This window comes from Oculina patagonica, chromosome 5, assembly GCF_052425735.1.
Source record: "Oculina patagonica isolate OP01 chromosome 5, crgOcupat, whole genome shotgun sequence".
Taxonomy (NCBI): domain Eukaryota; kingdom Metazoa; phylum Cnidaria; class Anthozoa; order Scleractinia; family Oculinidae; genus Oculina; species Oculina patagonica.
The window spans coordinates 4,194,910-4,211,442 of record NC_135762.1 but is presented as its reverse complement, the minus strand read 5'-3'; the positions used below and the strand labels follow the sequence as shown (position 1 = coordinate 4,211,442).

Below are 16,533 nucleotides of genomic sequence, written 5' to 3'. Positions count from 1 at the left end.
CGTCGCCATTTTGAATTCCAAATACAGCAGCTATTGTGTTATTGACCAATCAAATTACTCGTAAGAAAATTTGCTGTCGGCGCGCCGCGCTCGTGATCGACCATTTGAGGAAAAGTTGTGCAAATCTTACAAATCGCGGCGCACTTCTAGTTTGGCTGTGAATTTTGCTCTATATCCACGGAAATGAACCTAAAGACCAAGAAACGTTCCACAAGAGTGTGTGTTGGTTTGTTCTTCTTGCTTGGTGGAATCGAATATGGTAAGAAATGACTTGAAAAGTTGATTTGACATGCTAACAAAACTTTTCACGCAGTTTGAAGGCCTACCTTCATTAGGAAATGCTTGTTTGTTCGATCGAGACAGTTATATTTATCATGATATTCGTTTGTTTGAGTTTGGTAAACGATAGTAGCAGTTAGCATTGTCTCCTTGTATTGTTCGTTTCGCCTGCATGAGAGTGCATTGAGAGTTGAGTGAAGTTCCACGCAAAGTTTAGCACTGCATGCTGTTGTGTAAATGTCACGTGAATTTTCAGGTGTATTTTCATAAGCAGATTTGACATGCGTCCCCAACCTATTTTTATTGAGCAAATATTGTGTAAGAATTGAACAGAATGTTGTTTCATTGTAAGTAATTATTTTTATTCCGAGAACGGTTGCTAGATGGAATAAATTCCCATACGAAATTTCGTAAACAATTTGACGTAAAGCTTTCTGCATGGCTAGTCACTTCAACATAGTGTGACTAGCCGTCAGTTTATTTCACCGTTATCAAAGATTGCCTTCCAAACCTAGAGTAAAATATAACAAATATGTCATAAGCTAAACGAAAAATATATTAGCTGAAACATGCAAAGAAAATATGAAACTTACTGTCGATTGCATCTACCTGTGAACGCACGCGCTGAAAACAAGTTTTCAAATGATGTCAAACGTCAGCGTTTCAGGTGTCAAACTTTGAAGTTTAGGAGTTCGTAACGGCAACTTTCGCGCCGAAAATTCAACACATTCCGGTTTCGAAATGGCGGAAAGATTAGATATAGAAACTTCTTCTGAGAAACTGATGCTGATCTGTGTCGATATGCATACACAGGTTCACTTGAATCATTTCTAGTGTAAAGTTTCGCCCGTACTCAGTGATTATGGTGAGTATTTTGAGTGCAAAAGTTCGCGTTTCGGTCGGCTAAACTTCACAGTTTGACACCTGAAACGCTGACGTTTGACGTCATTTGAAAACATGTTTTCAGCGCGTGCGTTCACAGGTAGATGCAATCGACAGTACCCTCTGCTTTAACATTAACACAATAACAGCTGGGAAAATGGAGCCTCTCTGTGGGTAACCTGAAGTCATGCCCTCCCTCCCTCCCTAAAGGCCTGATGGAAAGATTTCCGCACAGCCCCATACATTAATTATGTATGCAACTATTTCATACTATCACTGTGTGGAAATCTTGCCGGCCTGATCGCAGGTTACTCTATGGGTACCCACGGTCTTCGTTTTCTTAGCATTTTTTTGCAAATCTTTACCTTCATTTTACGGATTGTAAATATGGTTTGAACGTGATAAAACAATTTGTGTATCGACAAACCAATTTTGTGCTGTGCTAGCAATACTTTCAGCACTGAATTATGGGAGGGCAGAGCAATCATAGTTCACAAAAACACTATTTTCTGATTTGATATGCTGTAAAATTCTGGTTATAAGCCCCCACTCATAATCCCCACTGGTTATAGACCCAAAAATACATCCGGTTATAAGCACCCCTCCCCCCCACACCCGGATATAAGCCCCCCTCTGCTGTACTGCTTTATTATGACTTTTTAACTTGAAAATGTATTTTGATCAACACTGCTGTGGCTTGTTTCAGAACACTTTTTTTATTTCACTTATAAGCCCTCCTGGATATAAGCCAGGTTTTTAGTTAATTTCATGTAAGGCGCATTTGATCATATCCATGTGTTAATTTGCACCGAATAAGCTTTAAATTATTATTAACCGGGCGGAGACTGGGCCGGCCCGGTTCATAAATCGCCCGGAATTTTTTCGTAGTAGTCGTGTCGGTAAATCGTTCCAGACCCGCTCGGCCGCTTCCTTGGCCAGGATTCAAAACACGCACTTTTGATATTTACTCGGCAGGAGCTATTAAATCAATCTTCTATTTAAAATTTTATCTAAAACCCTGATTTCTGTTAAGCGTGAAATATATGTGTTAATGTTATTCAAGCGTTTTACTCAAGAGAGTACTGGGTTGCGAAACCGGTGATTGTTTTGACAGGTCCAAACCGCTATGTCAGTCACGCAATGTTTTTGAAGCAAGCTTTACGCATATTAAACTGCTTAAAAAAAAGGCTGGTAGCTAGAGCATTTTTGAGCCAGAATAATTCTTTGAAGATACTTTCCGAATTAATCATGTCCATTTTCACCGTGCACAGCTGAGCCGGCAAAGTCGCGTATCAGAGACGATTGAATGTTTGCACAGCAAAATAATCTTTAATTCTATTTTGATTCTTGATGAAAAAGCTTTACTTCAGTGTTTACTTACACACTTCCCAAGACTTCAGAAAACAAAATGGTAATGTATAGTTTTTCTACGAAGTATGATGGGAAGCGAGCAAGTAAAACAAATGGTCTACAAAATGAAATCTTGGTGCGGGTAATTTCATTAATTGTAATTAAATTCTACCACGGCATGCAAAATTTCACGGTTTTGAAATTTTCTAAATCTTTAAGCCTTTCAAAATGTTTCTTGACCCCATCTTGAATAAAAATTCATTTGAAACTTTTTTTCATGTTTCTTTCATTTGTTCAAGTTTTAGTTGGGTTTTTAGGCTTTTGAAATGAACAAGATCTATTTATAGATTGAGGCACCGTGTGATGTTTTTGATTACCTTGTTTGTCGTAGTAGTTCGCTCGGCCGCTTTCTTGGCCAGGATTCAAATCCCGCACTCTTGATATTTACTCAGCAGGAGCTAAGATTACTCTCCTATTTAAAATTTTGTCTAATACCCTGATTTCTGTTATTAAAGCGTGAAATGGATATTTTTGTGTTTATTTTCAAGTGTTCGACTGAAGCGAGAACAAGAGCGCGAAACCGGTGATTGTTTTGACTAAGCTTTTTTTACGTCAGTCACGCAATGTTTTTGCAGCAAGCTTCTGCTTTTAAAAACGGCTGGCAGCTAAAGCATTTTTGGGCCAGACTCTACTTTGAAGATGTTTTCTGTTTAGCAAGAATTGTGTCCATTTTGTCCATTTTCATCCGTGTACAGTGGGCCGACAAAGTCGTGTGTCACAGACGGATTGAATGTTTACACAACAAAATATAAACCTTGTTTTGGTTCTTGCTCAGCTCAGATAACAAAATGGAAATGTAAGTTAGTAATATAATAATTTCTACAAACTAGAATGGAATTCGGACCGGTAAAGCCATCGAGTAAAATAATAGACGGCAAAAATAAAAACTTGCGCTTTGGCTAATTTTACGGCTTTAATTTAAAGTATTCAAATTTTGAATGCCATTCAAATGTTTCTTGGCCTCATCTTGAATCTTTTTTTTTTCTTTTTTCACATTTAGTTGGGATTTTTAACAGCATATGTTATCTTGTACGCGTGATCTAATGCATGCCCTTTTTTAGTCTTTTTATTTTCGTTTGTAATTTTGTTTTGAAGTTTTTCTGTTATTCTTGATATTTATGTAACTCGTTTTATTTTTATCTAATTGTATTTATGTGACTCGTTTTATTAGAGCAAGAGCCAATACTGTAATTTTCTGGTTACTCCACTCATTTTTGCGAGAAATAAATATATTTTTTGGTTTTTCATTCGACGGTTTTTAATTTCACTCGGAACCGAACGGCGATGGAGAAATTACCTGTTATGTATCACGCAAAGAACTGGCGTTTGCGTGACTGCTTCCCAAAATGCAGCATATAGGCAGGTTTTTCGATCGAAGAATCAGATTGACTTAGGCCTAGTTCAGACATCGAGCTCCTGCCGTGCCGAACTAAATTCAGGAATTAAGTTCGACAAAAGTACGGCAGAAGCACGGCGTCTGAATCAAACTTTTGAATTGAGTTCGGCAAAGCAATTTAGTTCGACACGGCATGTCGTGCCGCACGACTCTGGCACGGCAGCGGTTCAAACGTCGTGCTTTTGCCGCACCAAACCAAATTCATAAATTATATTAATGTATTTTGGCGGGATTACGTTCCCGCGAGGAGTTACGAGGAGACTCGAGAATAATTCTCTATTACGGAGTATGCGCACAACCTCGTTCCCAGGGTCTTCTCCGTTTTAGCCGCCATTTTGAAAACGGAGAAGACCCTGGTGACGATGTTTTAACATCGTCACCAGTTGCATACTTAAAAGTATGCAAATTGAATTTTATTCTTGCCAGACGGCAAAAACCATGGCGGCCAGCCAAAGGAATACAATGAATATTTTTCTGCTAAAAAGCACGTCGAGGATGTTTCATTCAACAAAGTAGATCACACTAATGACAGGGAGCAGGGCGAAGAAGAAGCTAGCGGGTCTGAATCCGAAATAAGCAAGTTTTCGAAAACTAGTCGGGCAAACAAACAAGCATTCGCCGTACTCGCTAAAGGAAATTTTTTTTCTGTTGCTTTTCTTTGAGTTTTTGTGGCAATTTGGAAAACGGCGCCATTTTTGTTAGATCACCGCTGACTAAATGTTACGTAGATTCAGTACTCCTGAATTTGGCACGACTCTGGCACGACGTCTGAATCAGAGTCGTGCTTTTGCCGTGCTACAGTCGAACCTAATTACAATTTAGTTCGGCACGGCAGGAGCATGATGTCTGAACTAGGCCTTAAAGAGCTGGCGTGTTTAAAAGCTAAAAAGCTTTCTATTTTTTTATTATTCCTTTTTTGTGTGTGATACATTCTTTTAAAAAACCTTAAACGCTTCTTAGTTTTTAACGAATTATTTCTAATTGTTTGTTTGTTTTGGCCGTAGATCATTTGTAATGCTATTCAACTGTTTGAGTTCATTTATTCAAGATAAGAAATACACAAAACGTATTCAACTTGTGTGTCACAGCTACTCGCCCCTAAACTACTGCTCGGCTGGCGCCATCACAAAAGTGCTGAGGAGGGCGGGGAGAAGGGTTAAGAGTAGAATGTGTTATGGGAGGGAGTAGAGTCGAAAGCTGCAGGGGATGGGGGAGGACGGAGTAGGAGGGGAGATATTCGAAGGTGAATGACTAAGAAAAGGGGGAATGGGGGGAGGTGGGGGGGGGGTTGAATAAAAATCCATGCTTGATTATATCGCGCAACCTTTTTTTCATGGTTTTCTTATGAGAACAGCTGTTCAAAATTTTATGAGTAGTCTAACCACAGACTTGTGTGTTTCTCAATTAAATGGTATTTTAAAAGTTTTTGCTGCACTTGCCTAATCAAGTAGTTAAACATTAACCGCCCGGTTTTAAGCTTTAAGCTTTAGGCGTCTTGTTATTATTAAGCCCCTCCATTTATAAGCCCAGGGCTTATAACCAGAGTTTTAAATTACACTAATGTTACTGAATGATGTCTTCCTTTTTGTCTCTGCAGCCGTTATTCTTCCAACTCTGTGGCTATATCTGGAACACAGATTTGATGCTGAACAGTGGTTTTTTGGAGTGGTCTTTGCATCATTCTGTTTCTCGAATTTGTTGTCAAGTCCATTCTTTGGTTTCTGGGTTGACTTCACACGCAAAACCAAATCTGCCATACTGTTTGCAAATCTCTTTGAGATAGGAGGTAAGCTGGTGCTTTGTTACTCTTTATTTTTCTTAGTTATGAGTTTAAGCGCTCCTTGGGGCTTATTTCTTTTCGAGAGGGGGGCTTCACTAAGCTGTGCTCTTAGAAAAATTGCAGGGTGCCCAAAGACTCTTGGGCACAAAGTAAGAAATCTTGGGTGCCCAGCTCTTAAAAGCTTTCATGGCAGCAAAGTTAAACGAGCTGCCCAGAGACAAAAGTAAGTCGCCTGGCACCCTGGGCCGGGACTGCTAGAGCATTGCTCTGCTTTAGTAGAGCTTCTATGGTACCGTATTTATTCGATTAAACGCCCAACCTCGATAGCGCCCACCTCGAATAAGCGCCCACCCTGTAGGCAGGAATAAAGCGCCCAGCCTCGAGCGCCCCCCCCACCCTTCTAAGGGGCACAGAATTTGATTATTGTTGAAGTTGGATTGAATTGACTAGTTCTTCGGGACACCCCGAAACCGAGTTTTTTCTGAACTTTCAATGAATATTTAAATTCAGCTTTGTCGCTTACGTTAAGTAATAATATTTTCTCAAATAAACGTACTCTGCTTAAAATGGTAAAAATGTAATAGCGCCCGCCTCGTGCGCCACCCGATAGCGCCCACCCTCAAGTCAAAAATTTAATAGCGCCCAGGGCGCTTAATCGAATAAATACGGTATTTGCATGACCACTGAAGACAGGTCCTGATGCTGTTAAATTACTTGATCAACAAACTAAACCAGCTAATTTAAAATATTTTCAGGCATATTTTTTTGCACTGTCATTTAAGCAGTGTTGTCTCCTAAAATGTTTCTCCCAAAAACTCTTAAAATTGACATTGCTGAAAAAATCCCCACAAAATGGACCAAGTGTTTAAGACTTTTTTAAAATTCGTATTAGTGATAAAATCATTATTTTCAGTGCAGCACTTGCGATTATGTTTTGTGAATCTCATGACACCGGGTAGCCTTGAAAATAATTATGGATTTTCCTTTCAGGTAATTTCTTATATTTCATTGCTTGGTCCAAGTACTGGGTGCTTATTGCACGATTGATTGCAGGTGAGCTGTTTTAAAGGGTTAATATTTAACACTTAATGACTTGTTCCAAGGAAAACAGTTTTTTCCTGAGAAATTAAATGTTTTCCAAGGTGGACAACATTGGATATAGATTTAGAATATTGAAAAGTATAAGTAGATTTTGTAGGTTTTGCAATGTTGCCTGCTCACAGTACATAAGGCCCAGAGGTCTCTGTAATCAAGTTAGTTTTTATGTGGTGGGTGATTTAATAGGCCCCATGTTCTACCCCAACGTGGAGGGCTGGGGACTCTGTTTTGTCAAGCCCCTTGCCCTTTACCAATCCAACATAGTTGAATCTGCTGGCAGGCTGAGAACCAAGCTGACTAAGCTCTTGCGACAAGACAGGCAAGCTTCATTGCAACAAAGCAACATGCCCAGGGTGAAGATTTCCAGTATCCTGATTGGTCTCCTATAGTCAATTAATTACTTATTCAATTGCCTCACTTAAACTCGTGATAATGGTCAAAGTTGCTGAATAATTGAGCAATTTGTTATATAATTTTCTCAGTTATTTTCTGGTTTATTGTAAACTAAATTCATTTGGTGGTTGGGGGACAAAATATTTTAACTAGTGATTCAAAAGTGTGTCACAGCTTAGATTTGTAATAAAAAGAAATGCAACCTGTGACACACTTTATGCTTCCAGGGGAGGACTCCCACATGAAAGGGATAGGCAAGCTTGTCATCTTGTTAATGGGGTTTAAATTGCAGATTTTGGCCTCACTTAGAGCGTTCAAGACAGAATGCTAATTTTTTTTTTCAGTCAAGGTCTTTTTTAGGGCTGCACATATCATGCAGAAATAAAGGCATCATCATACTCTGCCTTGGTGGATTTAGACCAATCAGGCATCATTAGTATCTTTTATGGGTCAAAGAATGCTCCAGCCACACCCTGATTGCTCTCCTTTAGGGGTTTAAGGTGATTCAGCTGAAATAGAAGGAGTATTAAAAATTTTCTGAAACTTGGTCAGTTACAATTATGTTATGAGCATTAAAAAAATAAAATAAAAAATGGGGGTCACTACCTAACTACCTAAAAAAATGTTTTTTACGGCATTAAAATTAAAATATCTCAATGTAGAATTTCCTAAACTTTCTCTCTTAAATCGCGTTATTGTAGACAACCCTATGACATTTAAATACCTAATGCATTAAAAAATGGGGGTCACCGTGCTCGTTTAAGAGAAAACGACCATTTCTTTCCCTACCGAGCGTAGGCTGAAGGGAATCTCGTAGTGTTCTGTGTGCGCGCGCGCTCGTGCGCGCGCTAAGACGCGACGTATGCGCAGCAGGATGCGCAATGCAATTCCGTGGAATCACCTTAATTCAAATTTTCTGACAAGCATTGCTGTCCCTTTCATGTGGGAGTCCCCCACCCCTGGGACCCATGCGAGGGGTCTTAGCATGAGGCAAAGCGTTTAATATGATTTTCCTGCATCTGTTAGGTGTTGGTGCTGGTATAGGAGCAGGGATATTTGCACAAATTGCAAGAACAACAACAGACAAAGAAAGGACTGGAATGTATTCTATTGCAATGGGCTTGCGGCAGTTTGGTTTGTTAGTAGGTATGTGTACTACATGAAGATGGAATATAAATGGTGTGAAATTATTGTCTGATAATTATTTTGTTGAAAATATAGGATGGTACATTTTAATCTTGGAGAAAGATAACGAGAAAGATATTGTTCAGTCAACTGCACAAGCTACTCTGAAAAAAAATTCTGAGTTCTCCCAACAGGAGTGGAACCTATGACATTCTGCACACCGGTGTGCAGAATGTCATAGGTTCAATTCCTGTTGGGAGAACTTAAAATTTTTTTTCATGATAAACTGTTGCTAGTGTTGTGAATGTAAAACCACTTTTCATGAACTTAAATTAAAATTGAGGAAATAAGTTGACTAGTCATTATTTTTATATAAGAAATGATATCTTAAGTTATCCATTATTTTAAAAAAATCAAGGCCTGGGTTTCCATAATTATATTGTTTGTTTGTTTAATTTCAGGGCCTGGGTTAAACCTTTTTCTGAAGGAATTTAATGTGAAATTAGGACCATTTAAGGTTGATGCTTATACCTCACCTGGGGTAAGTTTTATAGCATTGTTAATTAAAAAGGTTAAAATGTGTACATGAAGTTTGCTGTGTTTTTGATGTGGAGTTTGATAAGTACCTTACCCAAACACACAGCAGAACATTAACAGCCAATTTTAGACTCTTAACCTATGGATAGCAAGTTTGTGCATTTATATACTCTAATCAGCCAGTAGTAAAAATAAAAGTACATTATATAAATACTTGTATTTGCTTGTGAGAGTCAGGACAACTATATACATTGGTTCAGGTTTTCATGTTTTTTTTTTTGCCAATGCTCCTCCAGTAGCAGACCTCTGTACTCTATTATATAAGCCCAAATGACCCACAATCCTTCACTTTGCTCCGCCAAATGAGAGATTTTGAAATTTGTCATCTTCAAGTTGATAATTAGCTGTGTACATTGATTGTTTGTAAGACCAGGCTTTGTTGTTTTATATTCTTTTTCTTCAAGGGCCTTACGTTAGCACCTGTTTTTTCTTGAAAAGTCCTTAATGAATGGCATACTTACCTTTTTGTAATTGTAGAGTAACGTTAAAACCATGAAAGTTTGTGTATTCTTTTACTGTTGATTGCATTTACCCATGAACATGTTTCGCCGAAACATGATCTAGTTGGGTATTAAAAGTGGCAGGATTGGTCATCAAACATTTGAACTTTGGCAGACAGTAATGGCAACTTTATGCCAAAAGTTCAACACATGCCAGTTTTGGAATGGCAAAAAGATTGGATATAGAGACTTCTTCCAAGAAATTGATGCTGATCTGTGTTGATATGCATACACAGGTTCACTTGAATGATCATTTCTAGTGTAAAGTTTTGCCCATACTCAGTGTTTATGGTGAGCATTTTGAGTGCAATAGTTTAAATCAGGGGTTGCTAAACTTCAAAGTTTGACACCTGAAATGCAGACATTTGATGTCATGTGAAAACATGTTTTTAGCTTGTGTATTCTTGGGCAGATGCAATCCACAGTATCAGTGTTGTTCAGCCTTTTTATAGTTTTGAGTTTTTGTTTTTCTCTTGATTTTAGATCTTTATGGCTGCAGTATGGCTGATGTTGGAGGTAGTCATCCTGTTTTTTTATTACGACCTGCCAGCAGTAAAAGCTGTTTCCGATGATGAAAAAAGTGAGGAACAAAACGGTTATGATTATACTGTAAATGGTAGTGTCAAAGAAAACTCATTTGACAAGAAAGCACTTCATGGTAATACAAGCATCAATGACGCCAAGCTGGAAAGAAGTTCAGACTATATCATTTCCAGTGATGCAAATGGTGATCTAACAAGTACTAGTGAAGTTATTGACAGTGAGAAACAGAAACTTATAAATGTTAATGCACCAGGTTTTCGCAGACGCTCAAGAACTGGTTCTGTAATGGACAAATGGCACGTGGCTAAAGGTACCTTGAGAAATCTTATATTATATTGTTCATCAGTAGAATTCTATTAGTTTACTTATGCAAATGCTGTAATCTGATTGGCTAAGCTATTGTACACTATCAACTATTAGTGTGCAGTGGCTTGTTGTTGTCTACAAAATGGTGCCTTTTACTTGTTTCTTAAAAGTTTTGCAAGAAGATGTAGAAATATTACAGTAATATTTAATTTCTGAGAGAAATAAATCAACTTTGAAAACTTGAAATTGTTGAATGAACAGATAAACCCATTTATACAGCTGCACGTTTTAAATGATAATTCATTCGGCAGGTGATTTTGCTTATGCATGAAGTTTTACACAATATTAATGTAGGTAAACATCCATTGCATTTATTTCCATTATTGAATTTGTCCCCCAATTCACATTAATGTAAGTTGCATTAAGTTTTTAAAGAAAGTGTTAATTTCCTACAGTACCGCTCAGAAATAAGCGTCCCAAAACATACGCGAAAAACGCGTATGCTTTTGCACATACGCCCGTATGTGTATCTGCGTATATGCATCTGCGCATCTGCGTATGTGCGTCTGCGTATGTGCGTATACTCTGTATACGCGTATGCTCATCAGTATGTATGAGCAAGCTTATTGTTTTTTCTTTTCTTTATAGTTTATTGTTCTTTCGATGGCTTGCCATTTCTTCTTTTAGAGATCGCCGATATAAGGAAGTCTGTGTAATGTGGTCTCTTGTTGGTGTTCCTTTGATATTCGAAAATTTATGTTCTTGTCATAAAAAATGTTGTGGTTATTCATTGTGGTAGAGTACAATAATAAAGTATTATTTCGTTTGTCACACGTGACTACGTCGTGAGACAAACGAAATAATACTTTATTATTTAATTTATGTTCTGTTCACTTGTATAATAATGTGGTTTTATTGCATTGCTTTTATTAAGATCTTGTCAGAGAGGAAGTGGTTGTTATCTTGGCATCACAGTTTATGATGTTCTTCAATGAAACAGCATTTGAGGTTTGTCAATGATTCTGACATCTCTTAAGAAGGGGTGTAACCACCTTACAGCAGGCTTTTAGCCAGGATTTAAAAAGTGGGAGTCCAAACTTTTATTAGGCCTGAATTTGTCCCCATAGGAGGGCCTGAGAAGCATGAAAGGTGTTTTTTCCTGCACTTATGAGTGCAAAGGTATCTAAAGATTTTCAAATTTGCTCAAAAAGCCTCTGTATACAGCTATTCATATTATTTATTTTCTCTGAAAAGTGGCCGTCCATAGGACTCCTGGACGGCCACCTGGCTAACACCTGCCTTACAGTTACTGGAAGCTTTTTACTTTGGTTGGCGTTTGTCTGTTTGTTTTTTGTTTTTTGTTTTTTATTGATTGTTCTTTTCACATGTACCCTTAATTAAATTCAATGAAATATTGCCCCATATTTTTCCCATGTTTGGCCCTCACTTTTGGAAAAACCCAGCAACTAATGGTAAATTTATGTCAACATTAAGGGTTATGCCCTCAGTCCTTTATAGGTCACTGCTACATTTATACCCAATACATAATAATAATCTTATGTGCTAGCTATTAAAATCACTCAATTTACAATCATATTCTTATTATAGGCTATAGTCACCCCTTTGGCAGAGCATCTTCTAGGTTGGCATGAAATTGAAAACAGTATTGCCTACTGTCTAATAGCTTTAGAGGTAAAACATTGTTGTGATCTCTTTCCCTTGGCTAAGCTTGACAAATCATTTATTTTCTTATTTCTGTCAGAAAAAGTGGAAAATTTGTCAGACTTTTAATTATTTCTCCAGGTTGTGATGTATAAATAATTGTCTAAAATTATGTGTTTTCCATTTCAGGCCATTCTTGTATTTGCTCTTGTAAGAAAGCTAAGTCATAAGATGGCTGACAGGTAAAATGCTCTTGTTACGCTTGTGTGCAGCACATACCAGTGTTTGTTTTATGTGAGAGTTGATGTTATCTGCCTTTTAAACAAGCAGCATCTCTTGTCAACTCTCTTGACATTTTCAGCAGGGTTAAATTCAATGAGAGAGCATAAAAGTTGATGAGAATGCATGAGATCTAGAGTTGGTCTTCAATTGAGAATAGGAGATTGACCTTTCATAACTCTTGACAACTCTTATTGTTGTTTGGTCCTGGCCTAACTGTCAATGAAACCCTAGTGTGTGTGACCTGTCATAAAGAAAAACAAAAGCTACTAGGCAGTTCTTACTGCCACATGGTGTTGTTGGTGTTTTAAGGGGGTGGCACTTAACTACAAAATGGTTGTAATGGATGGCTTCTAACCACCATATCTTGGGCTCCCTTAGTATCTGGGTTTAGTTTTTGGTCATGTTTGTTCTATTGGAGATTTCATTTACTTTTGGTAGCCATGACCATATTTGGTAAGTCACGTGGCTAGAACACAAAAACCTTGAAAACTCACACAGCTTACATTTTTCTCCTTTGAAATCCATGCTACAGATTTTGCTTCTAAGTGAACTCTATCCGTGGTGTTGATTTCAATCGAAAAAAATGTAAGCTGTATGAGTTTTTAAGATTTTTGTGTTCTGGTCATGTGACTTACCAAATATATTCTTGACTAACGAAAATGAAGACAACTTCCATTAGAACAAACATGACCAAAAACTAAATCCAGGATACTATGGAAGCCCAAGATATGACGGTTAGAAGCCATCCATAACAACCATTTTGTAGTTAAGGGCCACCCCCCTAATGGTTGGCAAAATAGAGTTTGATGAACTTAAGAAGTGGATTGAAACTAATGAATTGTCGTTTTTGAACGAGGGGGATTTATTTAAAAAGTTCTTTTGTAAAATTAATTTGTATGTCTTGGGGTTATACAATTTATAAAATCATACAGTAAATTTAACTTGTGTCATGGCATTTTCTTGCAGATGGCTAATGGTGATTGGTATCGCATTTGAGGGATTTGCCCTTATTTGGTATCTCTGTCTCTTAGCAAATGCAAAGCCATGTAAGTTACCAATTTTTTTTTTAAACTTTTAATATTATTTTTTAGAATTGATTAATATTGTACTGTGGGGAAAAGTTTCTTGAGAATTCTCTAGCTCTTTTTTTTTTTTGCTTCAAAAGATTGTCACTATAAATATTGCGTTTTTAATTTGTGATTGTTTGTTTTGTTTTGCTTTTTCAGATGATAAAGTCGTTCTTCCTACCATCATTATTGGCACATTAGTTATCGTGTTTGGTTTGCCGTTTTTCTCAGTAGCAAATATCTCCCTTTACTCCAAAATTACTGACGAGAAAACTCAAGGTAAGAGGATTTTTGCAAAGAGTTGCATGGATCAAAAATTGTTTATAGGGAACAGTATATGGGGAACCCTGGATAATAAGCACGTTTTGGTTCCTTTGTTTATTTTGTGGTCTATTTAAAATGTATGCATTTATAAATCAGTATGCATTTATTGACTTATTATGCATTTTGGTAAAAAAAAATTAAAGAATTTTAAATTTTGGCCCTCTTTTCAGGTATTGCTCAAGGTATTCAGAGGTCTGTAACAGGCGTGGCTATGATTCTAGGGCCCTTGTGGGGTGGGGCTCTCACACGGAGGCTCTATCTTATGATGGGAGTCATGGCAGCGCTTGAAGTCATCTTAGCAGTGAGTACAGCGTGACAAAGTTTTATTCAGTGTTCCTCTTTTCGAGTTCCCTCCTTCGCTGCCATTATTTTGGTTGTCACGCAACGGTTCTTGCCACTGAGTGAAGAGGAGTGTTGCGTGACATTTTAAATCAGGCTGCAATAACAGTTACGAAGTTTTGTATCACGCTTCTCGTAACGTTTCAGTCACGCGTGATAGACTATCGACTATCATCTGACTAGCCTGTTCCAGGCATTCGGAAAGTTGGGAAGCAGCACGAAAAACGGGATTAGTGTGAAAAAAAGGCGGGTGGAACACCCCTTCCCTTATTAAATAAATATTTCCAATTCATTTAAATTTTTCTAAGCTTGTTATTTTCGTTTCTGCCAAAAGGCTCCTTAGTGAGTGGGGCATAGAAAAAAAGAATCAGCGAGCTGAGCGCTTTCTGGAGTGGTAGATCTCGCGGGAAAGTTTATCCCTACGAGAACGCCAGAACGCAAAGAGACCAGCAGCCAGATTTGCCCTCTGTCCTCTGATTAGAGCTAGCACTCTCGCAATTTTATGACAATCTATTGATTTTGTGTTAATATTTTTTCTACAGATAATGATGTTCTTCTCCTTTGATCGGCTAAAAGAACCTCAAAAACAAATGCCGTCCCAGTACGACGAAATAGGCACACAAAACGAACGACAGCCATTACTGGCATAAAACTACTGCGTTTAACAGGAAGGAATCGGAGCCAATGTCTGCTGACTAAAATGGAACAGTATGGGACTAGCAAGCTCGCAAGAACGGGGATGATTGTCGGCACATTGCTTGTCTCTTGTGCTTCCCTCCCCTCCCACTGTCCCCTTTCCATCCTCTAATTATCTTATCTCCGAATACCAAACTGCTCCAGACGCGGTTTGGACTAGGCTCGAATTTTGTTGCTCTCTAAAGTCCGGTCTCCGTTTCTCCTCGGGGAGGTGGGGTGCGTCTCCGTTCTTCCACGGCGAGGTGGGGAGCACGAGCACACTTTCCTGAATTGCGGCTGATATCGCCTAGGTATGGACCCCTCGCGTATTAAGACCACCTGTGTTAATTTTGTTTCCAATTTATGTCAGTGTTAAGATTTTCCAGGGGTGTCAAAATATGTGATAGGGGACCAAATACACCGAATTTGGTCTCCTGGGGTTTTTGTAAAAAAAAAAACCCGCGCAATCCAACAGGATGGAGACGAATTTATAGGGAAACTACAATTACAATTTAATATTAAAATTAGATAAAAGTTTATAACTGTCTTAAATTTGCAAATTACAAAAAATATACAAAGAAGTAAAAAATGCTCTCAACACCCATAAAATGGGCTAAGGGCTGATCTTCCCGCCCCCTGGAGGGGTAATGATATCACTGAATTGTAAAAATAACTGTCGTTATTACCAAATAAGTATATTTATGGAAGTACGGGCGAGTAAGCCGTCGAAGAAACTTTTCTAAGCGATGTTTTAACTGTGGAGAGGTCAACAAGTTTTTGCTTGTTGCAATCTTGAATTACAATTTCAGTACAGTCAACTCTCACTATAACGGACCTGACTCGTTAAAGTCAACTGTATAAGAGACGACTGGGGACGTGTCAGATAACGAACACCTTCGGGACCACAATTTGGTGTTCGCAATAGAGAAAGTCCGTAGTAGCGAGAGTTATTTTCAGTAATTCTTTGTTCGCCGGGATTTCAACTTCTGTCCTTAATAACGTGTCTGTAATATCGAGGTGTTCGCAAGGCGGGAGTTGACTGTACATATGTGAACGCGAAGGATAGAGGTATTTCAATAGACTTTTCAATGTTAAAGAAACGAATTAATGGTATATTTAATTCACTATATAGTTTATGTAAAAATATAATAACACAAGGATATTCAGTGGTTAATAAACCCACGCAACACCTAGCCTGCCTTGCAGACGAGCTAAACCCCGGGACTATATGGAGGATTCTGTGACACGTCCGGCTGCAACGCAGGCTACGGAAAACCCCAATACTTAGATGAAAATGTAGAAATCATAAGAACCATGCAATAAAATACTGTACACCTCAACATATAAAGCTTGGTTTTGCGCTCAATGTTGTTTATCAATCATTGGTCTTTTCATCCTCCTCGTTATTGCCTGCATGACAGTCACGATTATCAGTTCCCCACATGTAAAACAATTTAGCAGGGCGAACTTTAATACAGGGACTGTGTCGTGGATTTTAGCCAAATTTAGGCATCGGAAATGACCATCAAAGTTGGTGAAATATAAAAATAACCTTCAAACAGTGAAGGAACATTTCAATAACACAGCAAATACAAATGAAGGTACGGATGGTCAAAAGTGACGAAGATTGAAACGGATTGCAATATTGGTTATTAAAATATTGTTGGACTGAACAGTTTTCAAAGTTAATCTCGTTTGCTTGTGATAAATTATGACGCCCGGGATACACATTTGATTTTAATGAAGCAATGGTGTTGTCATTTGGACCCATAGCAGTAATTTTTTTGCAAACATTAGTTTCATGGCATACCTGTAAACGAGTGCTCCAATCGGAGAGTGTAGTGTTTGACTCCGAAATATATGTAGCAACTAAGA

At 38.1% G+C, this 16,533-nt stretch overlaps 1 protein-coding gene across 2 annotated transcripts; it reads left to right on the top strand.

The window, feature by feature from the left end:
* Positions 1 to 103: 103 nt before the first annotated feature.
* Positions 104 to 16,006, top strand: LOC144653861 (major facilitator superfamily domain-containing protein 8-like). 2 transcript variants are annotated; one of them, XM_078513978.1, is made up of 14 exons: positions 104 to 259; positions 5,565 to 5,753; positions 6,738 to 6,800; positions 8,265 to 8,384; positions 8,825 to 8,904; positions 9,944 to 10,040; positions 10,257 to 10,313; positions 11,244 to 11,317; positions 11,918 to 12,001; positions 12,161 to 12,213; positions 13,220 to 13,299; positions 13,480 to 13,599; positions 13,815 to 13,945; positions 14,526 to 16,006. In XM_078513978.1, exons 1-14 carry the CDS (start codon positions 184 to 186, stop codon positions 14,631 to 14,633), a joined length of 1,332 nt encoding a protein of 443 aa, XP_078370104.1. In that variant the 5' UTR covers positions 104 to 183; the 3' UTR covers positions 14,634 to 16,006. The 2 variants fall into 2 exon arrangements, with proteins under 2 accessions (XP_078370104.1, XP_078370101.1); XM_078513975.1 differs by having other exon boundaries at positions 9,944 to 10,313.
* Positions 16,007 to 16,533: the final 527 nt, after the last annotated feature.